Source organism: Condylura cristata, unplaced genomic scaffold, assembly GCF_000260355.1.
Source record: "Condylura cristata isolate star-nosed mole 26May11 unplaced genomic scaffold, ConCri1.0 scaffold00021, whole genome shotgun sequence".
NCBI lineage: Eukaryota > Metazoa > Chordata > Mammalia > Eulipotyphla > Talpidae > Condylura > Condylura cristata.
The window spans coordinates 2,967,636-2,991,965 of record NW_004567122.1 but is presented as its reverse complement, the minus strand read 5'-3'; the positions used below and the strand labels follow the sequence as shown (position 1 = coordinate 2,991,965).

The window sequence follows — 24,330 nt, the reverse complement described above, 5'->3', positions numbered from 1 at the left end:
ATGCAGGCCACACTGTGGCCTCCAGCGCGCCTCATCTCCAGGGTGCCCTCGGTGGTCTGCGGACCCTTCCCAGAGCTTGTGGGGCCAGAGATGCCGTCTGGGAGCCGGGAGGTGGGCGTGGCTAAGGCCCTGCAGGCGGCAGCCTGCGTCCAGGCTTGAGTGAGAGGAGCCAGCAGTGCTCGGAGCTGGCTTCACGAGGTAGTTCCTCCTCGACAGACTGTCCCCAGCTAGAGGCGATCGTCCTGGGCACCGTCCGAGCTGCCTGCGGACACCCCGTGAACCCTGTGACGTGTGACATTGGGGTGGCGGCAAGGATCCCTAATGAATGTGATCCCCAAGGTACCGCAGACGCCAGCTCTGTGTGTGTAGACAGGAACCGCCAAGATGGGGCCAGGGCAGAGCTGAGTCCCCCCCACCCCCCGTACAGTGCCCTGGTCTGTGTCCTTCCTGGCCACGGTGGAGAAGGGGCCGAGGGCCGGCCAGGGTGTGAGGCAGCACACCGGCCCTCCGGCATGCCTCACCCTTTGCTGTCGTGACCCGTTTCCGCCAGCGCTGGAATCCAGAGATGCCGACGGGACAGCCGGTCGCGCCGTGGCCTCCGTGCCCACGCGCAGACGCCGGAGGCCTGGCTGTGATGGCGCCGTGCTGTGCTCTGAGGTGACCCTCTGTCCTCCCCCACAGGCATGTCCAGGCACCCTGCGGCTCCCGAGATCCCCACCTTCTACCCCCTGTCTCCAGGCGGTGTCGGACAGATCACCCCGTCCCTCGGCTGGTAAGCTCCCTGCGGCCTGGCGGGCGCCCGAGTGGGCTTGGTGAGCGGGGGCTCTTTGGGGCTGTGGCAGCGCCCCGCCCCCGTAGCCAGGTGACCTCATTTCACATCAGTGGAAAAGATGCAACAGCAGGCAGGCTCCGAAATGGAGGGGTCAGCTTGCTGACAAGTGTAGCAAACGACTGTGGCGTTTGCCTCGAAGCTTCTAGTTTTGTGGCTCCGGGCGCTGGCCCCGCGTCCCGGGTGTGCAGCGCCGTCTCCTTTCTAGCTTTCTGAACTGAAGGTTTCTTGAAACAGAGACTTAGACACGCCGCGTACCGTCTCGGCTTGCCAGCGAGCAAGGTAGACGGCGCCCCAAACTCCACCGGCATCGTCTCATTTTTAATAAGGGACCAGTTAGAGTTCAGAGCAGCACAAAGAGAAACAGGCTGAAAACCAGATGGTTTCAGCTTTTCCTTTTCCAGACTCCAGGTAGTGGGGCCACTGAAACAGTCTGACTGCTGCTTTCCAAACATTTTAAGGTTATAAAGGTACAGGCAAGGGAACGCTGGGAAGGAAGAGATACATGTAGTGCCACCGTGCTCCCTGCCCGGACCGCCATCTCAGCTGCCCCCCCACAGCCCGGTCCCCTGTCTCTGCCTTACCGCCCCCAGCCCCCACATCAGACCCCAGCAGGGACTGAGCGTACGTACGCTCCGGCCCCTGGCTGCTGGGCCGCGGCCCGGTGCCGTGAGACGCGGGGGGTGTGCGGACACGGGCAGGGCTCCCCTGGGGCCCAGAGCACGCCCGTGGGGCCGGGCGGGCGGGCAGAGCGCAGGGCTGGTGAGTGCTTGTTCCAGTCCTTCTCTTCTTGGCCCCCTCCCCCCCGGACGCTGTCATCCAGGGCTGGTGCCATCAGGCCTGGCGAGGCGGGGGTGAGAGGCTGGCAGTGGAGACCGGCTCGTCTGAGGCCCGCTGGGTGGAGGGTGGCGGCTGGTCGGTTCTGCAGCGCGGGGGCCCCCCCTCGCCCCCATGGCTGGCACCGGTGTTTGGTCATTGATGGGCTCCTTTCTCCTGTGACCTCAGGCAAGGTCAGCCTGTCTATCCCATCACGGGAGGATTCAGGCAGCCCTACCCATCCTCACTCTCAGTGGACACCTCCATGTCCAGGTAGGTGGGAGGACCCGCCCAGGCCCAGCCGCTCTCCTGCGCTTGCACATCGCGCTCTGCTTGCTCCGGGTCGCGGCTAGGAGGGTCAGCGCTGGCCGCCATCTGCAGCGTGCCTGGCTCTCACACTAGGTGCCCCAGGCTCTGGTGGGGCCTCGCAGCGGCCCACAGCCCCAGCCATGGCCGGCCGGCGTCCCCCAGGGAACCCATGGCCACCTGCCCGGGGCAGGCTGGGAGGCTGCAGCAAGGCCGGCGGGCGCGGGGGAGACCTCGGGCTGGGTCCGCCCCCTCAGCCTGGAGGACCCTGTCCCCGTCCACACGACGGTATGTGACAGGCCTGCTCGTCCAGAGCCCCTGGACCGGGGCAGCTGATGGGGCTCCCCGGCGAGAGGCCACGCAGTGCCCTAGTGTGCGAATCAGGCCCTGTGGACCCGGGGAGCGAGCTCGCGTGGGCCGCCCCGCTTTGCTTCGGGAGGTTGGCCTGTGTGTGGCGCGGTCTGCGCTGTGCGGCGTGGCGTGGCTCTGCAGGCGCGCCGGGCGCCCCTCGTGTGAAGCTGCGCTCTTTATTTTGGGGACCCTCGCCGTTTCTGAGCTGAGTTTCAGCTTTAGGGGGAAAGGTCGTGTGCCAAACACACCGGAACTCAAGCTGGTTGGGAGGGGGCTGATTGGACACCCCCCCCACCCCCAGCGGGCTCCTACCCTGGGCTCTCAGGCTGCTGGTCAGGTCCTCCGGGCCCTGGGCGGCGCCTTGACCTTGCAGACGGCCGAGCCTGGCGCCAGCACCCGGCCACCCCCTCGGCCGCTTAAGGTTCGGTCTGAGCCCGACATTGACTTCTCCACCCTGGCGAGGGAGGGATCGCCCAGGCTTCCACCCGTTTGAGTTTGAAAAGCTAAGTTGGGCCGCTCGGCCAGGCTTGGCCAGAGCGCGAGTGGGGAGCAGTGTCTGTCTGTCCCTCCCCAGGTGGGGCCTGGGGGCCTGTCTGCCCCCAGCGCAGGGAAGCCCCGGCCGGAGCCATTTCCACCCAACAGCGCCCTGGGGCAGGAAGCCAGGCCCCACTTGCCCTGTCCTCAAATGGGTGATTTCCGATGGTGCCGGGCAGCCTGGGGCAGCCCTCGTCTGCACGGTGCCAGCACGCGTGCGGAAGTCCGCACTGAGCCGACGAGACGCGGTGCTCACGCTGCTGAAGTCCCCACAGATGAAAGAAAAGTCCCGTCGTTGCGGCTCCTGTTTTCACCTGGCTGGGCTGGCTCAGCCCGCGGGCCAGGGGCGTGGGCGCCCCCACAGCAGCCCAGAGCCCGCCGCTGCTTCCTCTCCTAGGTTTTCCCACCACATGATTCCTGGCCCTCCTGGTCCCCACGCGACTGGCATCCCTCACCCCGCTATCGTCACGCCTCAGGTCAAGCAGGAGCACCCCCACCCTGACAGCGACCTCATGCACGTGTGAGTAGCACGGGGTGGGGGACGGGGGTGGATGGGGCTAGGGGGGCGGCCTGGCTCTGGGCTCCGCCTGCCCCTCTCCCATGCTCGGATACCTGGGCACTGGCCACGGCTCCGCTCCAGGAGGTCAGCAGCTGGCCTTTGGGCCTGAAGCTGCACAGGGGCCCGGAGCTCAGAAGCTGCGGGCGCTCCCTGGCGATGCGGGCTGGAGGGCACTGCCCCGGGGCACCTGTGAGTGCCGAGGGAGGTGGGTGGCAGAGGGCCCCCCCCACCTCCAGGATGTAGTTACCTGGACCCCGAGTTTCAGAGCTCCACATTCAAGGGTGAGGGGCACAGCTAGCCAGGCTGTTACCCAGGGCTGAGCTCCCTGAAGAGATGAGCAGCTGAGCGCCTTGATCTGGGGGTGTGGGCGGCAGGGAGCATGGCATAGGCGCCCCACGGGGTAGCCGACGTTCCTGGGTGGGGCACAGACTGACGGATTCCCCGTCTGCTCTGTCAAGGTGCTGGAGGGGCCGTGTCCACTGTCGGGTGGACGCGGGGCCGAGGCTCCTCATTGCCCAGGGCCCTGAGGCGCTTGTCCGCACTGAGCTGGGGGGGGGGGGGGGGGGGGGGGGGGCAGCGCTCCCAAGAGCAGCTGCACCTGGTCACCAGGGGTTGGTAAAGAGGCGCTTGCTCTCCCGCCCCCCCCCGTCTGTGACACCTACACCCCCTTCAGGAAGCCTCAGCATGAACAGAGAAAGGAGCAGGAGCCCAAGAGACCTCACATCAAGAAGCCTCTGAACGCGTTCATGTTATACATGAAGGAGATGAGGGCGAACGTCGTGGCCGAGTGCACGCTGAAGGAGAGCGCCGCCATCAACCAGATCCTGGGCAGGCGGGTGAGTGGGCCGCGGTGGCCTCCACGTGCCACCGACCCTGTGAGCGCGCTGTTTGCCGGGCCCCAGTGGCTGCGACCTGCATCTGCTGAGCAGAGCTCAGGGCCAGGCAAAGTCCAAGCACTGACAGACACATCACGTGGGCAGCGAGCACAGTGTGTGTGTCGCAAGCCAGGTTCTGAGAGAAACAGTAATGTGCTATGTGGCCAGGGAAGGGCCCTGAGGAAACAAACAGTGGATCCACTCAGGCAGCCGCAGCCCCAGGACAGGCTTGGCGCACTCAGCTACCTGCAGGCAGGGGGACCCCTCCACCCCCAAGCCCCTCACCTTTGAAGGGAAGATTCTTGAGATAGAATTCTAAGTTTTTATTCTGGAAGACTGAGGTAAAAGAGTTGACATGCTTACGAGTCCATTTGGCTCCAGTCACCATCTGATTTGTGCGATGACAGTGACGGAGTCAGGAGACGCTGAGTGCCCCGCCGCCCTCTGTCGGCGCCCGGCAGCAGGCTCCAGCTGGCCTCCAGCCAGGGTCTGGTCTGTGTTTTCAGGGGCTTTTCTCAGGATTGCAGTGGTGTGAGTAGAAAAGTTCTGACCTCTTTCTGATTACATTGTGCTGCGGATACATGACCATTCTAGAAACGGTTCATCTTACTTGATGCTAAGTTGATGGCGACGTCCTGCCCAGTCGAGTGCAGGAGACCATCCAGAGGACGAGGCAGGTCTCTCGGCAGCAGCAGGGAGCCGCGTTTGAGCGTGTCTGTTACACCTAGCACAGGTCAGCATCCATCCGGCGGCGAGATGGTGGGCGGCAGGCTGTCTGGCGTGATCAGTGCCTGTCAGGAGAGTCTAGGTCAGCCCTTTGCCGCCCGCTGCATCCCATGGTCTGTGCGGTGACTGGGCAGCCCAGCACTGGAACGGCCACCGGCGCAGGCCCGGAGGCTGATGTTCTCTCACAGCTGTAGTCAGGCCTCGAGCAGGCCGAGCTCCTGCTGGGGTCCCCGGGCTGCGCTTCCTAACGCCGCTCCCAGCGCCCTCCACCCGCACATTGGGCCCACGCGGTTCTGTCGGCTCGTGTCTGCCTGTGATTTACGCACCTGTGTCTGCTTCCAGGGCTTTGAGAGCTCTGATGGCATCAGGCTTTCTGTCCTTCCATGGCCGGCTGCTGGCAGGAGCGTCCTCGCTGGGTCTGTGAAGCTCCTGGCTTTTAAATTGAGCAGTGTTGCCCTGGGACAATTAGAATGTTAGGGATTCAGTGAAGATAAAGATAACATTCTTCAAACCTTCCCTGAGTGTTTACTCATATGAAATCAGGTTTTAAATAGCAGCACAGACATTGCTGCCTGCGAGGCTGTCGCAGAGACTGCCAGCTTGTTACAGGAAGCGCATCTACTTCACTGACAGAATCTCTGCCTGTTGGGATGCGTCTCTGCAAGTACAGTGGCTGTTCATCCCAACAGGCCTGACCAAGAAATGAGATGTTTTGAAAACATGAGCACTTACTCTTTCTGTTGTTGACGGAAGTTACAGCCGTGTTGATTGTGTCTCGGGAACTCTGGTGGGGAGGGCGGCTTTCTGGTTGGCACGCGAGACTGACCGTCACGTCACCTGCTGCTTCCCTCTGGTAAATGATCTTGCACAGAGTGGTTGATCATCAGAAATGTCAGAGGCTGGGGCTGGCTCCTGCCTGTGGTCAGCTCAGCACCTCCCTGGGTCGCTGTGCGGCAGACACAGGCACCTCTCCAAGGCTGTGGTGATGACACAAACTGTGTACCGAGAGGCGAGGGGAACAAAACGTGGAAGTCTCCCTTCCTCTCACCTCTGTTGTTGTTGTCAGCCACGTTTGTTTATTCACCTTCCTCAGCTCCGGTGCTGACCCTCATCTCTAGGACCAGGGCCGGGTTGGGGGAGCCAGGTTTGGCCTGGGCCCCAGCTAACTGTTCGGTCTGTGAATAAAACGACCATCCCTTGGCTGGGCCTGGGCCCGCCTATGTGTCTGCACCTGTCAGTCGGGCCGACCTCTCCAGCGCAGGGACTCGGGGTGGGGCCCAGGTCCACGAGGACCCAGATGCGACTTCCTCTCCCTTTGGGTTTTTCTTGACCTTTTTACACAAGAACAGAGTAAGAATCAGCAGGCAGAACACAGGGTGAGACTCCGCAGGAAGACGGGGAGCCCCCTGGGGCTGGCGGCCACGCAGCTCTCTGGGAGGGTCTGCTGGCTGGGGGTGCCCGAGGCCAGGCGCGTGCGGCAGACAGATGCCAAGGAGAGAGATGTGGCTTTGGAGCCGCCCGGTGGCGCTGGAGTTTGCAGTGCGCGAGCTGCACCCCCAGCCCCACGCTCGCCACTGCTGCTGTGTGTGGGAGGTACGCCTGGACGGCCGGGCTGGGCCTGCGGTGGGCGGCAGCGGGCGCCTGTCTCCTGGTAGTGGAGAACGGGAGAGCGAAGGGGAGTCCAGCTCGGGGCCTCCACGCGCGTGTGACCTGTCGCTTGCCCCGCAGTGGCACGCCCTGTCCCGGGAAGAGCAGGCGAAGTACTACGAGCTGGCGCGGAAGGAGAGGCAGCTCCACATGCAGCTCTATCCCGGCTGGTCTGCAAGAGACAATTACGTAAGTGCCGCGGCCCTTGTGCGAGAACGCTGCCACCATGGCTTGGGGCTGTTGCATTTTGTCACCAGCCGAGCTTGGGGTTCCGTATGATTAAGAGACACTAGTGACACAGTCGCCTCCCTTTATGGGGGAGCCGGGCCGAGCCCTGGGCCTGGGCTAACCCTTCGCGAGCACCCTGTGAGGGTGGGCCGCCTCCCAGGTGCAACCCCGACCGGGGGCCTGAGCCCGTGGCAACAGGGGATTTCTGGAAGCGGGGGCCGCCCCTACTCGCACTGAGCAAGCTCTCCAGTGTGCATGTGTGAGCTGCTGCCTGCGCTCACGGCGGGCCTACGAGGGCCTGGCCGCCCCCTCCCGCCGGTGATCAGGACACCTGAGCGTGGAGGGCACGCGCCAGGGGACACCGGCTCAGTCGCCTGTTTTATGGCCGGAATCGTTCTGCAACGTGCAGGACGCAGAGGCGACTCCCGTAGGACAGCGGGGCCTTGGCTGAAGCACCCGCCACGCGTAGTGGCACCTTATGAGTCTCACGGGCTGTTGAGCCACAGACCACTGAGAAATAGGTGAGGTTTGCTGTTCCCTACGGATGTGCCCTGAGTCCTGGTGTGTGTGTTACTCCGAGGAGTCAGTGTTACCTATTTCAAGTTGTTCGTGGTAAGGAATTCCTCTTTACATTGCCAGGCATTCCTTTAAAGTGGAACAGCTCACTGCTGCGGCCTTGACAGTGAAGACTGTCTCTGACAAGGGGCATGGTGAGGCTGCCAAGTTGCTCGCTCCCATTAAAGCCACACAGCTCTAGTTCTTCCTCTCGAATCCTGAGGCTCCCTGTGCTGCCCTGTGTGAGCGCGGCATTCGGAAAGCCTGCTGGAGGCTTCCGTAGGACCAATCACCCCTGTGTAGGGGACACCGCTGACCGAGGACACGTGGCCAGCACCCCAGGGGCCCGGCTGTGTCTGAAGTGCACTTACCCTGACCTGGCGTCTGGCGTGGGACGTGGGCGCTGCAGGAACTCCACAGGCCGCTCGTCAGAACCGTGGTCACTGCTCATGGCTGGGCCTTACCCCACCCCGTGGTGTTCAGGGGCTCAGGGGGCCGCTCACTGGCCATGACTGGGCCACACTCCCTCTGTCGTGGGTCAGCTTGGAAACGTGCATGTTTGAGGTAGGCCTGCACGCCGCCAATGGAGCAGCTGGAAATGGGGCCTGTGTAAAAAGCGAGTTTTCACTCTGACAGAGTCACAGCAGCTGCCCATGCTCTTCATTTGCGCCCCAAGGGAAGAGAGTATCCCACGGGCGGGGGTCAGGGGGAGCTCAGGAAGGGGAGAAAAGGTTCCCGGAAGAGACGACACTCGGGTGAGGACTCAGGCCGGAGGGGGGCGAGGAGGGGCAGGCCGCAGCACCTCGCCACCAGCCGCTTAGACCCGGGACCGTTGCCTTTCACAAGAACTCAAGCCTCCCTGGCGCGTAGCATCACTGTATCGCCCAGATGTCAGCCTGGCAACTGAGGCCCATGTTTTGTCATTCGCTAACGTGATTGTTGCAGCCAACGTACAGCAGCGTGACAGGCCACGTGGCTGCAGCTGGCCGCCCCCTGCTCTCATGACTCAGATCCACTGTCCACATGACAGTAACTTAGACCCCTATAGAAGGGACCTCTGGCTTAAAGAGGCACCGGGGTCTCCTGTCCCTGACGTGATGTCTCTTTCCTCCCAGGGTAAGAAAAAGAAGAGGAAGAGAGAGAAACTGCAGGAGTCGACATCAGGTGAGCCGGCACGCCGCCCCCGCCATCCTGCAACCCTCACGCTGCTTCCCCGCAGGCTCGACGGCCCCCTCACCTGTGCCCGGAGCACGTCCTGCCGGGGCTGTCTGTCGCCTCCTGCTCGGTTTGTGTGTGCGCGACTGCTTAGCCGGGCGCGCGCCCGTCCCCAGCCACTCCTGCGTTTGGGGCTCTGAGAAGTGGGGAACACCAATAGGATTTCTTCTAGGACGTAGTTCAGCAGCCGTCGCCAAGACCCCCCCTTGACCCTCCTTTCTCCGAGGCCACTTGTCCCCCACAGCTGGAGGGGCCAGAGGCGGGGCGTCAAGCCGCATGGCGGTGAAGCCACCTGCGTCTGCCCCGTCCTTCCCCGTTGGTGAAAGACACAATTTTCTGCAGGTACAGGTCCCCGAATGGCAGCTGCCTACATCTGAAGCATGGTAAGAGCCCGACACATGGTCCTCCCGCCGGCTGGGGCGGGGGCGCGGCGGGCCTGGCGGGTGAGCGGACACGCACACACCCGCTGCGTGCCGGAGGCCGAGTGCTCAGCAAAGAGCAAAACCGCGCAGGCCCCGCATGTCTGAGCTGCTCAGCCGAGGAAACACACACGTGCCGCAGCCTGATTTAAAGCACGCCCGGCGCAGTCTCTGCCAGGGGTGTGCGGCGGGCAGCCCCGCCCGCCATCCTCAGGGCAGGTCCACCTGTGTCGGCCACTGTCATCCGCCCGGCCACGGTGCCTGTCCCCGACACTCACCTCCAGCCGCTATCCACATGCCGAGCCCAGCGCCGGACTGTCCGCGTGGGTGGTGTCACAGCCCGGGGGCGTGTCCTTGCTCTGCGGACCGGACGCTGCTCTGAGGCATCTTCTGCAACACAAAGCGATGCCGCCTTCACTGCCTGACTGCGGGCCGCGGGCCTGAAGCATGACTGGGCTCCCCAGTGCTGCCCGCAGACCTGGGCTGGACGAGGGCAGAGTGGCGCTGCGCCGGCCCAGCCGCCCCTAGCCCGCAGCCTGGGTGCGGGGTCTCTGCTGCCGCCCCCACTCCTAACTGGTCAGCTTCAGGCCAATGCGGCATTTTCTAAAGTTTCATCGTAGCTTTATGCTCTTTAAGCTCGTCGAAGCTAACACATGCGGCTGGCTTTCGGCATGAAACCAGCTCCGGCCCCCACAGGTAGCGAGTGAGGTGTGATGGAGGCCACTGGGGTCCCGGCTGGAGGAGGCCGGAGGCAGCTCTGGGGAGGCAGCTCCGGCGGCACTGGAGGCTGGGGGACCCGCGGCTGCGCAGACCTGCGGCGCGCTCTCCTTTGTCCTCACTCTCCCATTACAAGGCCCACGCAGCTGTGACTTCACAGCTAAGTGTGGTGCTGGGCTCTGCCCAAGGCGGCCGAGCACCGCTGAGTCTGCTTCTGCCCGAGGTCCCCTCTCACATCTGGGGATTGGTTTGCTGAGGCTGCCTGTCCCCTCGGAGCTGGGGCGAAACCCCAGGCCTGCAGGCTGTGGCCACTGAGGCCAGCGGCGGAGGTGGGGGGGGGCATGTCTCCACATGGCCACAGCCAGACCCCCCACCCCCCCCCAGTGCAAGCAGGGAAGGAGCCGCATGGGCGGGCCCGGGCCTCCAGCACAGAGCGGGCAGGAGACCCAGACGGCTGGGGGTGGGGCGCCTGTGAAAACACGACACTCAGAGCCTGCGCCCAGGCCAGAATAGCCAAGGCCAGGGGAAGGCCCCGCCCCAGCAGTGACCTCTGCGCGTCCGCCCCTTTGCGCATACACCTGTCCTGCAGGTGGCCTTGCCTGGGTGGCGCCAGAACCCCCCCAACAGCTCAGCCCGCCCCACCATAGGGCTTTCACTGCTCGGGTGGAGGATGCCAGGAAACGACGCACCTCACCCAGCACCTGCACCCATGTTCGTACCACAGGTGGGGGCCCAGAAACACCCCCATCAGGTTCTGTCCGGAAGTAGGGCCCACGCTGGGGGTCTTCCCAGCAAGCTGACCCTTCCTTGCCTTATGTGCGTTTCTCGGGGACACACTTGCACACCACCTTCTGTCTGTGGAAGGCCCTGAGGTGCAGTCATTTCCTACTTGCTCTGCAAACAGACAAGGGAGCTGCTCCCGCCAGCCTCGGACGGTGGGAGATTGGGGACCTGCCCATCCCCACGTGAGCTTAAGACACACATCTGGGCAAATATAAAGCAGTGTCTCTGGCACTATGACAGAGATGCACACAGAGCATCATAGAAAAACAGGACACGCGGTAGGTCCATGAGACCTAGGAACGCTTCCTGAAGGTGGTGGCGCTGCAGAGGGAGGGGCCCCCGCGCTTCTGGGTGGAAGCGTCCGCAGCACATGTCGGCATTGCCGACACCAAACTTCTCTCCCTGACTTCAGACAGCAAAGCGCTAGGACTTCTCGAGGAACTGCAGAGAACTGTCTCTTCCAGCTGCCTCCGTAAAGGAGCTTTACAAATTGGCTCACATATATTTACTTTAGCAAAACAGAAAAGGGCTGTCGTCTTAAAATTCTGTAGTCAGAAAGACTTCCCTGTGTTCTTTGATGACAAAAGCCACTGGACTCCCTGAAAGGAGTAACACGCTCCCTTAAGACACGACAGAAAAGATCCAGGCAGACCAGCGGATCTTGTCTGGTGTGGGGCGATGACTTTTACCATGGACATCAACGTGCCAGTGTGGTCCTAGGTGCTGTGACTCAGCCCCTCAGGCCTCGCTCCCCTGGGCCCTGCCTGGCAAGGAGGTCCTGGTTTTGGGTGTGGGCCCCTAGAAACACTCGTGGGGTGCCAGGCTGCAGTGAAGGCTTTGCCCAGCTTTCTGATAGGACCATGCTGACTGATTTCAGCCTGGGGACCTGCTGGGGGATCCTAGGGAAGAAACGCTTTCATCCAGTGTGCCACGCACCCTGGATGTCTGGCATGGGAGACGCTCTTACCTGAGCCTCGTCACACAGTACACACTTAGGTGTTCCCATCTGTGAGGTGGTTCCAGTGTCCCGCTAGAAAGCAAAGCCAAGCTCGTATACAGAGAAGCATCACCAATAGCCAGATGAAGCTTAGGCCTTGTCCAGAGTCACAAACGAAAACGGGCTTTAGGCCCCAGGTTCCAGACCTCCTCATCCCGACATGGGCTTAGGTCACGGCCGGGAGTCCTGCAGACCACGTGGCCCCTTGTGCTCTCCACACACCGATGGGACACAGCCGTGTGTGCGCAGCAAGGCCTTGTCCTGCTGTACCAAGTTTACTGCCCAGGGAGGGTTCCAGCAGTCCTAGCACCTGCCTCGCAGTCCCCTTGAATGGGGACTGCTCCATCTCCTCCCTTTATGCTGCCCCACCAGTCCCTGCACAATTCAGGGTAACAGAAACCTGCAGGAGATGCCCAGACCCCAACCCCCCACTGCCAAGCTGCAGAGCAGCTCCCAGCTGGCCCTATGCACTCTGCTGGCTCTGGTGTGCAGCCTGTGGGCAGATGCTGAGGCCAGGAGGAATGTGGGGGCAGACCGTGGCTGCCTATACCCCCAGACTCTACCCCAGCTTACGTCTGATCGCCAGCAGCCCCCCAAAAGCAGAGGCTTTTCAACCTCTGAGGAGGAGGGACACCAATGGTGAGCAGTCCCTAGTCCCCGTGGCCAGAGCTGGAAGCCACAGGGCAGAGTGGCCGTCACTGTGGTGCAGGGCCAGGCCATGGGGGCTGGCCGACAGCGGGAGAGGTTATCCAGGGGCCCAGGACCACAGGCGGTGCAGTGGGTCCCTCCTGCAGCCCCCCCCCCACGAGATGCAGCGACACACTGCCTCCTCCCGAGGACACTGCCCCCTTCCAGGGGACCCCAGGAGGTGGGGCTGAAGATTTGCTGTGACTGACTGTCCTCACCCCTAAACAATGTGGATTTGGAGCCAGAAAACAAAGCTGATTTGAATGACCTGTACATGGAACGTCAGGAGTACGGTGCCCTGTGAAGGGCCATGACCTTGCAACCCCCAAGACCCAATAGGTACCTGTGACCGAGCAGGGACACCTTTTCTTTCAAAGAAAATGGAAACATCCCGCAAGGCAATGTAGCTGCCCAACCTGCTCACGTTGGAGTGATGGCACAAGGCACCTTTAACTTGAACTATGTGACCTTTGGATAAAGCCTCCACGAACATACTGCCTTCCTGCTGGTGTTTTGGGGACACTTGTCTGCTCGTTTCTGGGGACCTACTTCCTGAGGTTAAGCTACCGTGCTGGGGCTTCCACCCATAAACGCCGCAGTCCTGGCACACGCGCCGGCTGGCAGCTGCCTCCCTCTGCGGCCTCGTGCAGGCACAGCCATGCGGGGACCTGGAACCAGCTCCTTGAGCCGTCTCGCAGAGTAGGACTCACCCCCTACACCCCCCTGGCTCCCCAAAGTCCCCCACAGGTAGGATGAGGAGATGGGCGTGTCCAGGACCTGCCCGGAGGCCTGCTCCTACCCAGCGGCCTATGGGCTCACACACCGGGGGTGGTGTGTGTGTGCATGCACGTGGCCGCCCCTTGTCAAGACCCCCGGTTGACGAGAGACAGGCTGGGCAGCCTAAGTCGTAGTGTGGCGAGCGATGATGGGCAACGGGGCTCAGGAACAGGCCTCAAAAAGTGTGGCCTGGAGGTGGCAGCATCTTCCTCCACCAGCAGTGGGAGGGGCCTGGCGCAGTGGAGCACCAAGCACCGAAGGGCGGGGACAGCAGCTTCCCGCGGGCCACAGCCGTCCAGTCCAGGGACCCTGCCCGATGCCAAAGGCCAACCAACCCCCTCTCTTCCCGCCTTGGGTCTAGGCACCCAAGTACAGACAGCACAGCCAGGGAGACGCGCGCGGCCAGGAGGTGGGAGAGGGACATTGCCTGCAGTCTGGTGGCCCTGGCTGCCTGCGGCGGTGAGGTTCAGGTCATGAACAGCAGGGGGGGGGCAGGCACAGTCCTCTTGGCGCCCACCCTGGTCACAGTGCCCTCTGTCTACCTGGGCCAGGGGCCAGACTCTGGTCAGGCTGCAGGTGAGCATGTGGGGAGCACAGTCTCCCATGTGCCCCCTGGGTGGCACCTCCTGACTGAGCAGCCACAAGAGCCCTCCCCTCTCTTAGCACCTGGCTCCCAGGGCGTTCATCTGTTAGCCACGCCGAGCCCCGCCCATCTCCACTGCACCCTTCTCCCTGATGAGTGGACACTCTGGCCACCCCCAGCTGGGAGAGAGCAAATAGCCTGTCTGCGGGGCCTGGGGTGCAGGCACCATCTTGGCTATTTTCGGTGAAGGCCCAGCTGTTGGGGGGCCACCCAGGTCCTCGGGGCTCCCTGCCCTTGTGCCTGAGGGTGCATGAAGAGCCAGGAGCACAGCTCCTTCCTGTAGACCCTGGATGCAGGGGCCTGTCCAGCCCTGGCCTGGAGCCTCGGGTCTAGATCCGACCCAGTGTCTGCCCGTGGAGGCACCGTAAGGCTTCTGCCCCTCGGGAGGCCTGGAAGGCGCAGAAAGGAGCAGCCTACCCAGGCCGCTTCTGTTTTCCCGCTGGCTTGGTGGTACAGGGGCTCTGAACCCATTCCAGGAGGGCATCCAGAGCCTACGGGTATGGGGCGCAGCAGGGCGGGAGCTGGTCTCTACCCCAACTTCAAGGGCGGGGGGGGCCTCGCGGGTGCTGGCCCTGAGCCCAGGCGCCCTCCCGGTCCCAGCGGGGCAGCAGTCGATGTGGCCCCCAGGGGTCGCTGAGGCCTCCTGCGCGGTCTTCGTGGCCCACAGTGTTCTCCTGGGGGCTAGGGCGCAGCCTGGCGGGGCCTCTACTCCTTGCACCCCAGGTAGACTGAGGCTCCCACCCTGCTCAGTTTGTTAGCAAGCGATCTCAGACCTGCCCACTTTCCCACTGTAGTATCTGTAGTTATCTCCTTAAGGAGCACAAAGGGACTCACCATTCCCTGAAGCAAGCTTGTACTGCTACCAAGGACCCCATAGCACAGGCCGGGGCCCTCAGGTGGTCTGGGGCTGGGGGACTCTGGCACTCCCTGCAGCTGGGTGCCGCTCCCCGACTCAGCGGGGTGATACTCTCCAGCTGCAAGATTCCACTTTCCTCTGCCCGCGCCTCCTCTGGCTACATGCTTGTATTTTGCCTTTAATCGCATTACAGTATCTCCAGCCACACAAGCTTTGGGACTCGCCTTTGGGGAGGTCTCTGTCACGACCAGTTTCCAAGAAGTCCGTGAGAGTGAGTGTCACAGACACCCACCAAGGCGGACAGCCAGTAGTTAGGGCCCAGCGAGATGTTGAGGCCAGCAGCGTTGGGCGCATTCGGGAGAGCCGAGCCACCCAGTGTGGGGGCTCCCCCAGAGGCTGATCCTGGACAGCACCACACCACAGCAAAGAGCCCAGCCCCCACGAGCCAGTCTGCCTGTCCTGGCGTGTGCAGGTGTTTCCCCGAGACGCACGTGTTGCCCGGCCGGCCCATCGAGCCCTGTGTAACACATACCTGTAGCAACAGGCCCCTGGCGTGGGCAGCGCCCCAGAGGCCGGTGGCGAGGGGGCGAGGCCAGCAGAGGCCCGCGCTCACCCCGTTAACTGCCTTTCCTCTGTTCCTTCCTGAGGTGGAAAACGAAGCTCCTTCCCCACGTGCAAAGCCAAGGCGGCGGCCCCAGGGCCCCTCCTGGAGATGGAAGCTTGCTGAACCCCAGACTCTGCTCGGGCCCAGTCCGCCCGCGGAGGGCGCCGCGGAGCCGCCAGAGACAATCACTGCCACCCGCCAGGCGCCAGCGCCCCCAGTCAGCACAAAGGTTCCGCAGCGACCAGCCCCAGAGGCCGGAGCCCTCCGTGGACCTCGCGGGACCTGCCAGGCCACCGCTCCGTTTCCTGCTCCTCCTTCCACCTGCAGCTTTTATTTAACAGCGCGCAAGATCCATCTTGGGTTTGCTTCCTTTTTTTTTTTTTTAAACTTGAATTTTTTCGATTTACATTTTTAGTTTTAATTTTCTTGTATATTTTGCTAGCTATGAGCTTTTCAGTACAACTCAAAGACCTGGAATAAAAGGAAATGCAGAAGCCTCTCTCGGCCACCAGTGGCTTCTCCCTGGCAAACCAGTTCCGCGGCAGCGGCCCCCCGCAGGCCCCCCCGCAGGCCCGTGCGGCCCCCCAGGCGCCCTCGCCGGCCGCACAGACACTTCGCAGACCGGTTTGCAGTGAATTCTTGTTTCTTTCCTCCTCACCACCTTGTAAAAAGCCCAGCACTTGAACTGTTATTCCTTTCAATGTTCTGTATTTGTATCTGTTTTTATTAGCCAACTAGTGGGATTTTATGCCAGTTGTTAAAATGAGCATTGATGTACCTGCCCATTTTTTAAATAGCGAGGCACAGCCTTTGCCCAAATCGTCACCTGACGTTTGTCATTCCAGTTGGAGTTAACGTGCTGAGCATTTTTTAAAAGAAGCTTTGTAATAAAACATTAAAAAAAAAAAAAAAAGCCTCACGCTCTACTAAATCATATACACTATTGTGGTATTTAGAAATCCTCAGTTTAAAAAAACAGACCCAGTTCCCAAGAGGGACCGTCCCAGCGGTGTGGAGAGCAGCGGGCCAGCCTGGGCTGCCTGGCATGATAGTGCCTGTGGGCTCTGGCCCGTCCTCCTGGGGCGCCAGGGCCCCCGGCCCGGCCCGCCCCGCCAACAGCACCAGCACGCAGGGCCCCCCACCTCCCACTCCTTGTCCTCAAGACACACCCCCAAAATCAGGGTTGTGGGAGGCTGTCAACCCCCGGCCGCTGGGTCAGCCTCCCAGTTTTCCGTTTCTTCCATAATGTGCCCATGAGCTTCCCAGAGCCAGGCAGGCACAGTCTGCCTTCAGCTCAGAGCACCGGCCCCAGGGCTGAGGGCCTTCGGCAGTGGTTTCCAGCCCCCAGCTGCCTGACAGCCTTGGCCCCTCCGGTGTAACCTAAATCTGTTGGCAGATTCTGGTTCCCTTTTCTCCCGCCTGCGGCACAGCTGGGCAACAGCTGGCTCCCACGTGCCACACGCTGCCCTGACGACTGCCTCGAGCTCACCCTCGCAGCCCTCCCCCTGCCCCAACCCCGTCACCCTTTCATCATCAGCCCTTTAATCGTTTCCATTGCTCGCCTGGAGCCGCATTTGGCCCTAAACTTGCATGGGGGAGGTCGCTCTGTGCAGGGACCTGGTCTCCCATGTGCTTGAAGATTCTCTCCACACTGCATCACCACATCAGCCAGTAGTCCCACCTGCCCGACGCTGGGGCCACTGCAGCGTCCCATGAAGGGCAGCTGAGGTGGTGAAGCATCACTCTTCGCAGAAATAAAGCTGCTCACGGAGAGGCCCCCTGGTCTCAGGAAGACCAGCTGCACCTTTCTGACCAGCAGGAGAGGCAGGGATGGCTGGCCAGAGCAGCACAGGCCCGAACAGGAGCAGGCACATCTGGCCCCCCGCCCCCAGCTCAGTGCCGGTGCCCTGTCCTTCCCCTCTACCCCAATCCTGCTCCACGTGGGTGGCAGCAGGGCAGAGCCCCCGGAAGCGAGGCCCAGGGAGCCTCTGGGGGGCATGGGAAGGGATCCCTGCCTGCCGGCGACGCTAGTGGCCACTGGTGCTTTGGCTGCCAGGAACCGCGGGACCCCGAAAGGGCTCGGGCTGCTGGCGGCTGCTGACCTGTGTGCTAACTTTCCCAGAGGTTTACGGCCGCAACACGGAGACCTCAGGAACCAGCTGTCTGGGGCAGAGCAATCCGGGAGCCCCAGTCACTACCACCCCAGGGCGGCCCCGGCCCTGCAGGGCAGCCCTGACTTGCGGCGCGATACACCCTGACACGGGTGCACACCCCCAGGCTAACACGCCTGACGGGTCCCTGCTGCTCTGTGCAAACACAGTCTGACTGCAGACGAGCCTCTTCCCACTCAGTGCACGCGGCCTCCCTGGGTGGACATTGGACTTCTCCCGCAGCAAGGCGCAGGCCGGGAAGGGCAGACCGCAGGAAGGACGCCCGGAGATGCAGCCTGTCTGTTTACGCAGCCCGTCTGTTCATGCCTCACTGGGGTAGGGCTGGTGCAGTGGGCACAGGACGCTGGTGGCTCGGGGCAGGCTCTGCTGCATGCACTTCCCATGCCCAACCCCCGACCCCACCACCACCTCCCCCCATCACCGCGCGGCACGCTAACAATGGACATGCCCAGGACACGCACCAGCCTCTGGCTGGGCAAACTGCGAATGCAAGCTCATCTCCTGAGAAGACGACACCATCCGGACAGGCAGCAGCACGTGCCACACATACCTACCAGCACGCTGGCAGCAGCTCACAGTGGGGCGTCGACCCCCTCAGCTTGCCTGCCTGGTGGACCCCTGCGGGGCCGCTGGGCACTCACAGGGTGAGCCCATGTGCCAAGTGCAGTGAGCACTCACACAGCATTCTCACGGCCCCTGGGACCGGTACCAGGTGAAGGAATCCCGGACAGAGTGCCTGGTGGTCCAGGCCCTGCTCTTCCCACCAGGAGGCCCATGCCTCAGAGATCAGGACTCTCTGCAGAAGGGAACAGCAAGAAGGTGGGGAGGAGCGACAAGCTGAGCACTCATGCTCACTGGGGAGCCAGACCAGAGGTGGAGGTGGCTACCGTCACCAAACCAGCATCCACTGCTGGCACCAGGGCCCCGCGTGCCTCCACCACACCACACACAGCAGACTAAGGAGGAGCACGAAGCTAAAGCCCCAGGGCCCCCCACACCTGTGTGCAGAAACAGCTGCAAGTAAGGCACTGTGGATACGAGCAAGCACGGGACATTGCCACACAGGCTGGAAAAGCAAAATGAGAAAGGCAGGTGTCAGACAAACTATTCAAAATGTTCAGTGAGGCAGAAGAAGGGCACAGGCAGAGAGAGACAAATCTCTCCAAGAGGTCCAGGACAAAGGGTGGTTTTCTGAAGAGAATGCGCAAATAGAGAGATCACAAAAGTGAAATGAAATGCCGATTAACTGAGTGCCTTACTTAGTCGCAGAGGGCGGAAGAACTTCAGATATACCAGACTCAAATGAACAGATTAACATTTGGAAGAAGAGTGTCAACACAAAGGAAACTGACACAAGTCTCTCAGAAAGATCAGGCTGACCCGGAGGGGAAGGAAGGTAAATGGGAGTAGAAGCCCTACTCAAGGAAATGCGGAGGTCCAGCTAGCAGGGAGAATACCTGATTCTTAGACCAAAGAGCTCTCTACCCACACATCATTGTCAAAGCATCAAAAGTTCAATGACAAAAAGTGTTGCAGGAAGAAAGGAAAACAAGGAACAATTTATAAGGGCTACCAAATTTGGATTTCCCCAGACCTCAATCCAGACAGTCTCCAGGCAAAAAGAACATGGAAGGAAATATTTGCAACACTCAGCCAAGAATTCTCTGGCCTACAACACTATCACTTAAGTATGAAGGAACAATAAACATTTTCTCAGATAATCAGAAGCTAAGGGAGTTTGGAGTCTGCCACCACCAGACCTGCTGTTCGGATAATACCAAAGGCTGTTACACAAGAAAAACCAAAGCATGAAATCCTTAGCAAAATAACGCGCTCTCTAACCCCAAGGCCACCCACAGAAACACCATGGGCTCACAACAGCGCGGGGTGTGGGGGAGGAAGGAAATGGACAGTGTCAGAAAGCAGATCCTGGCGCATAAAGGCCCTAAACCAGAGAAATGTAAGGCACAGATCTTGGTGTTCACTAACCAGAAACGCAGAAGAGACACCCACTGATAAAGAAGCAGAGAAATGGATAAGATACTAAGGAAAGCCATCTGGAGAAAGAAAGAAAACAGAGCAGTAATCAAAAACTCAAACCCCAGTGCCTGGAAACAGTGGCTGGCAGTAATCACCCTGAATGCGCACGGTCGGAGTTCACCAATAAAAAGACACTAGCTAACGATGTGGCTGAAAAATCGGAGCCATCCCTAGCTGGTTCGCAAGGGTCCCACTGAAAACCAAAAGACAAACACAAAGGGAAGAAGGCACTGGGGACAAAGACGGACAGCGAGCGGCGGCCACGAGGGCCGCCGGGGACAACACTGCCCTCGGAGACACGCCGCAGGCACAGGAGGCGGCTCCGCGGCAGCCCCGCAGCCCGCGGCCCTCGCACCGCGTCGCGGTGAGCACGCGCTGTGGGAGACCTCAGCACACCACTGGCCTGGAGGGACAGGGCGCCCTGACAGACAAGCAGACTGAAGGTCTTAAAGGAAGGGCGAGGTCCGACGGACTTACCGGGTATTCACAGAGCCCCCCATCCTCAAAGCAACGGACAGACATTCCTCCTGAGTGTGCCTGGCAGTTTCCAGAACAGGCCAGATACTAGGACCGAAAAGCAGTCTCACATACATGAAGCCAGAAATTATATGAAGCATCTTGCTGAGCTAGAAATTAACCATAAAATGAACCTAGAATAACCCCAAAGAGGTGGAAACTAAGTAAAATGCTTTTAAACAACTCTCAGGTAAATGAAGATATCAAGGAAAAGGGGAACAAATGTGGACGCTAGTAAATGAGCAGAAACTACCAGATGTTATAGGATGCTCTATACTACCTGGGAAGGTCACAGAAACACAATTTCAGACCTAACAACAAAAACAAATCAAGAATAATCTCAAAGTAACCAGCAGCTGAAGACACCCAAACAAGGACCAGAAAGACCTGAAAAACCATTAAAAGGCAAGAAATAATGAAAATCAGAACAGAAATACATGAAAAATAAAACACAAACATCTTTTAAGTGTCTATGGAAACAAACTGGAAAACCTGGAAGAAATGGACAAATTCTTAGACTCATAGAAGTTCCAAGATTGACCCTGGGTGAGATAGGTGATGTAATAAACAGTCCAATCAGAAGCTGTGCAATTGAAGGAGCTCTGGAAAGCATCCCCGAGAACAAAAGCTCAGAATCCCACAGCTTTCCCAGTGAGTTCTACAAAATCAATAAAGAGAATCTAATACTAATCCTGCTCACTCTTTTAAGAAATAGAAGAGGCAGGCTCTCCCCGGTGGTGCAACGGGTTAAAACACCGAACTATGAAGCGATCGCAGACACTGCAGCACGAGTTTCAATCCCCGGCCAGAGAGTGACCCACATGGTGTGCAGGCCTCTGCTGACCCACCCACTGCTCCCCTCAGCAGTGTATTTCAGTCTGCCTGTTCTGCTCCCCACTCACCCCCCACACCTCTGGCCTGTACCCCAGGTCTGTAAGCATAAATAAATCTTTAAAAAAAAAAAAGAAGAGGGAGGAAGTCTCCCTAATATGTTCTATGAGGCACACATTACCCTGATCCCCAAATCAAAGACAGTACAATTATTATAGGCCAATACCCCTATGAATGGAGAGGCAAAAATCCTCAACAAAACCCTAGCAAACCAAATCCAGCAACCTATCGAGGGAATCAGCCAGCGTGACCATAGAGACTTCCTCCCAGAGATGCAAGCCCCGTTGAACACGTGCAAATCAATGTCATCCACCAGATCAACAAAACGGAAGCCCCAAACCACATGATGATCTCAATAGATTATCTTAGAAATAAAAACAAGGAAAGAAAAACAAGCAGTTTCTTAGACTCAACATCTACATATAATGAAAGCCCTCTTACAAAATGGAAGCAAAGGGAACTTTTCAAACAGCCACACATGACAAACCCAGTCAACATCACACTGGATGGCGAAAAGCTGAAAGCATTTCCACCCAGGTCAGGGTCAAGCCACGTGTCCACTATCACCCACTCTTGTAACACAGACCTGGAAGTCCTAGCTGGAGCAGTCTGGCAAGAAACAGACGCAGAAGTGGGAAAGAACTCGCAGTGTCCTGTCACAGGCAGCATGCCAACCTGCTTACAGAAACCGAGTCTCAGTGAAAGCAGTAAGGTGGCAGGGGAAGACAATCAGTGACGCATCTACTGGCAACAGTCTACCAGAAGAAAGGGAAACACACTCAAGTTTGTAATCACTCCACCAAGAATAAAATTCCTGGGTGGGAGGGGGAAAAGGAGGTGAAAGACCTGTAAAATGAAAACTACTAAAGGAAATAAAAGACAAAGAAGAGGAAAGATATCCTGTTCTCATGGGTAGGAAGAATTAACAATAAAATGGTCATTACCACCCAAAGCAATTTAGATTTAATGCAGTATCTGTTCAAATACCAATGGGTTTTTAAAAAGAAATTACCAAATTTATACAGAACCCCAAAACACTTGGAATGGTCCAAACAATAGAGACAGGAATAAAATTGAGGCTTCACATGTTTTCATATTAAACCTTTAATTACACGGCAACAATATTCAAAACAGTATTGAAATAATATCAAACTCAGAGCAACAGAACAGAATCACAAGCCCAGACAAATCCACAGGAACAGAGCCAGCTAACGGACGATGGTCACGCAGTACAGAAGCGGTGGCCTCTGTAATAAACGGTGCTGGGAAACATGGCCAGCCACATGCAAATAACTAAAGCAAGAGCCGTAGTCTACACCAAACACGAAACTTCACTCAAAAGGGAGGACAGTTTTTAAGTTAAGAACCGAAGCCACTGCTGCCACTCAGCTGCCCAGCTCGGGCCTCACAGAGCCTTGCTGTCCGTTAGGGAGCTCAGCAGCCCCTGGCGAGCACCTGATTCCTGGCCTGGCCACCAGCTCCTTGGGTCAGAGGCCCGGGGCAGCCTTGCTGGACCCAGCTTTTGCCCTCAGTCATACCAGGAAGGACTTCCCTCCCATCGACCTGCCCGCAGCTCCCAGCAGATCAAGGCCCAACCTGTGCTCCACAGCAGCTCGCTCTGCAGCCAGGACATCGGCACCCCCTGGTGAGCACCCTTACCCCACGCCCAGCCACCAGCTCCCTGGGAACAGACTGAGGCCCACGAGGCAATCTGGCGGGACCTAGTGACTCCCTGCTGTCCCAACACACCAGGGTCCTCTGAGTGTTCAGGCAGGTAGGGCCTGTAAGCCTCTGCCCTGGCCACCAGAACCAGGCTGTGGGCTACCACTCCTAAGAGAGGGGAAATGCCAACAGTCTCCAGGTGCAGCCTCCGACCCTTGCCCACCCAGAGTAGGGCACAGGAGAGCTCTGGAGGAGGCGCCAGCACGCCCCTACACTTACCCACTAAGTAGCTGCACCCAACACCAGACACCCAGAACAGGGGTCAGTAAGACCCACACAAAAGCCCAACTCCAGCAGGGCAATCCCAAAGGCAACAATGGGAGAAGGGAAGATACGATTGCCCAAGAAAACCCTCACAGGACAAATACTCCAGAGGGAGAAGCAAACGCCAGGACACAACAGTCTTAAGAAATTCACTACCATGAACCCCCACGCCAAGAAACAGTACCAAGAGCCTTAGGAATGAATAAAAAGAAGGGAACCAGGTTTTGAGTAGAACCACAAGACAATGAACAACATGGCAGTAGCAGCCTTCCATGTATCAATCATCACCCTAAGCAATCACTAAGGGGCTAAACTTAGACAAAGACGCAAAATAGCACAGTGGATGAGACAATAGAATCCAACCCGCACCCACAGGAATCGCACTATTTCCAACCACAAACACAGACTGAAAGTGAAAGGTCGGAAAACAAGGTTACCAGCAACTGGCACCCAGAGGCGGCAAGCGGCAGCCACACTTCCATCAGATAACATCAATTTCAGGTAAACAAGGTGACAAGAGACACAGATGGGTACTGCACATCACCCAGGGCACGATACCCCAGAAAGGCAGAGTCACTATCTGCTTAACAAATGAACGAGCATCAAAAAATATTCAGCAACGTCTGTCACCTCTGAAAACAGACCCTGGAGCAAACACACATGTAGTAGGAGACATCAACACCCCACTCTCACCAGTCAAGGAGCAAGGAGGCAGAAAACACACGAGGGCACAATCGCCTTAAACAAAGGTGTAGACACAGGGGCACAGACAGCTACAGGAAGCCCTCAGAAAATACAGGTTTGTCAAGTGCATACAGATCCTTCTCAAACTTCAACCACATACTGGGCCACCAGACAAACATCAGTAAGTGCATGGATTGAAATCCTCCAACTATCTTCTCTGACCATAAAGGTATGAAACTAGAAACTGAGTATGGTGAGAAGCAAGGAGATCTCTTGCTGAACAACACCTTACGGAAAGATGAACACTGAACACCTTATGGAAAGATGAACACTTACGGAAAGATAAACACAGAACAACACCTTACGGAAAGATGACTGTGTTAATAAGGAAATCCAAGAAGTTACAAAGTACCTTTAAGACAAAGGCTAATGAGAACACAACATTTCAGAACACACAGGACACAAGGAAAGCAGTTTTATATAGCCAAACAGCCCCCAAACAGGAAACAAGAACGATCCCTAGAAACAATCTAATCTTCTATCTCAGGAACCTAGAAAGAAAAACAAAAAATCCAAAGACAGTAGAAGAAATGAAGTAAAAAGTAAAGCAGAAACAAATGAAATCGGGGGAAAAAAAAGCCCTTGAGAACAATAAAACCAAAAGCAGGGTCTCTGAAAAAAAACAGGCAGATCTCTAGGCAGGCTCACAAGGAAAAGGAGGGAGAGACAGCAAGTATGCGCGATCATAAATGAAAGAGGAAAGTAAAACATACACAGCAGAAGTGCAAAGGATAATTAGTTTACTGTGAACATTTATAATGCAAGCACTTCAACAATCTAGATGAGAGGGCCAATTCACAGAATTATCAAGTCACCCAAGGTCAAGTAAAGAAATACAAAACTTCAACAAAGCAGTTA

General features: G+C 58.6%; 1 protein-coding gene and 1 long non-coding RNA gene across 4 annotated transcripts in view; one reads left to right on the top strand and one right to left on the bottom strand.

Annotated features, from left to right (window-relative positions):
* The window catches only part of LEF1 (lymphoid enhancer-binding factor 1), an 81,082-nt gene extending 65,832 nt beyond the window's left edge, over positions 1–15,250 (top strand). Inside the window, exons 3-10 of one of the 2 annotated variants that reach the window (XM_012727970.1) lie at positions 682–772; positions 1,835–1,918; positions 3,234–3,356; positions 4,069–4,231; positions 6,725–6,832; positions 8,542–8,590; positions 8,990–9,024; positions 15,168–15,250. In XM_012727970.1, coding sequence (XP_012583424.1) covers positions 682–772; positions 1,835–1,918; positions 3,234–3,356; positions 4,069–4,231; positions 6,725–6,832; positions 8,542–8,590; positions 8,990–9,018 — 647 coding nt within the window. In that variant the 3' untranslated portion in view covers positions 9,019–9,024; positions 15,168–15,250. Of the gene's footprint in view, positions 1–681; positions 773–1,834; positions 1,919–3,233; positions 3,357–4,068; positions 4,232–6,724; positions 6,833–8,541; positions 8,591–8,983; positions 9,025–15,167 lie in introns of both variants that reach the window. The other variant, XM_004686605.2, reaches the window with a different exon arrangement.
* The window catches only part of LOC105853925, a 25,666-nt gene continuing 5,932 nt past the window's right edge, over positions 4,597–24,330 (bottom strand). Inside the window, exons 2-7 of one of the 2 annotated variants that reach the window (XR_001145672.1) lie at positions 9,339–9,450; positions 8,664–8,777; positions 7,798–8,031; positions 5,729–6,815; positions 5,323–5,452; positions 4,597–5,061 (exon numbers count right to left, since the gene is read on the bottom strand). This is a non-coding gene — a long non-coding RNA (uncharacterized LOC105853925). Of the gene's footprint in view, positions 5,062–5,322; positions 5,453–5,728; positions 6,816–7,797; positions 8,032–8,663; positions 8,778–9,338; positions 10,144–24,330 lie in introns of those variants that run through there. The other variant, XR_001145671.1, reaches the window with a different exon arrangement.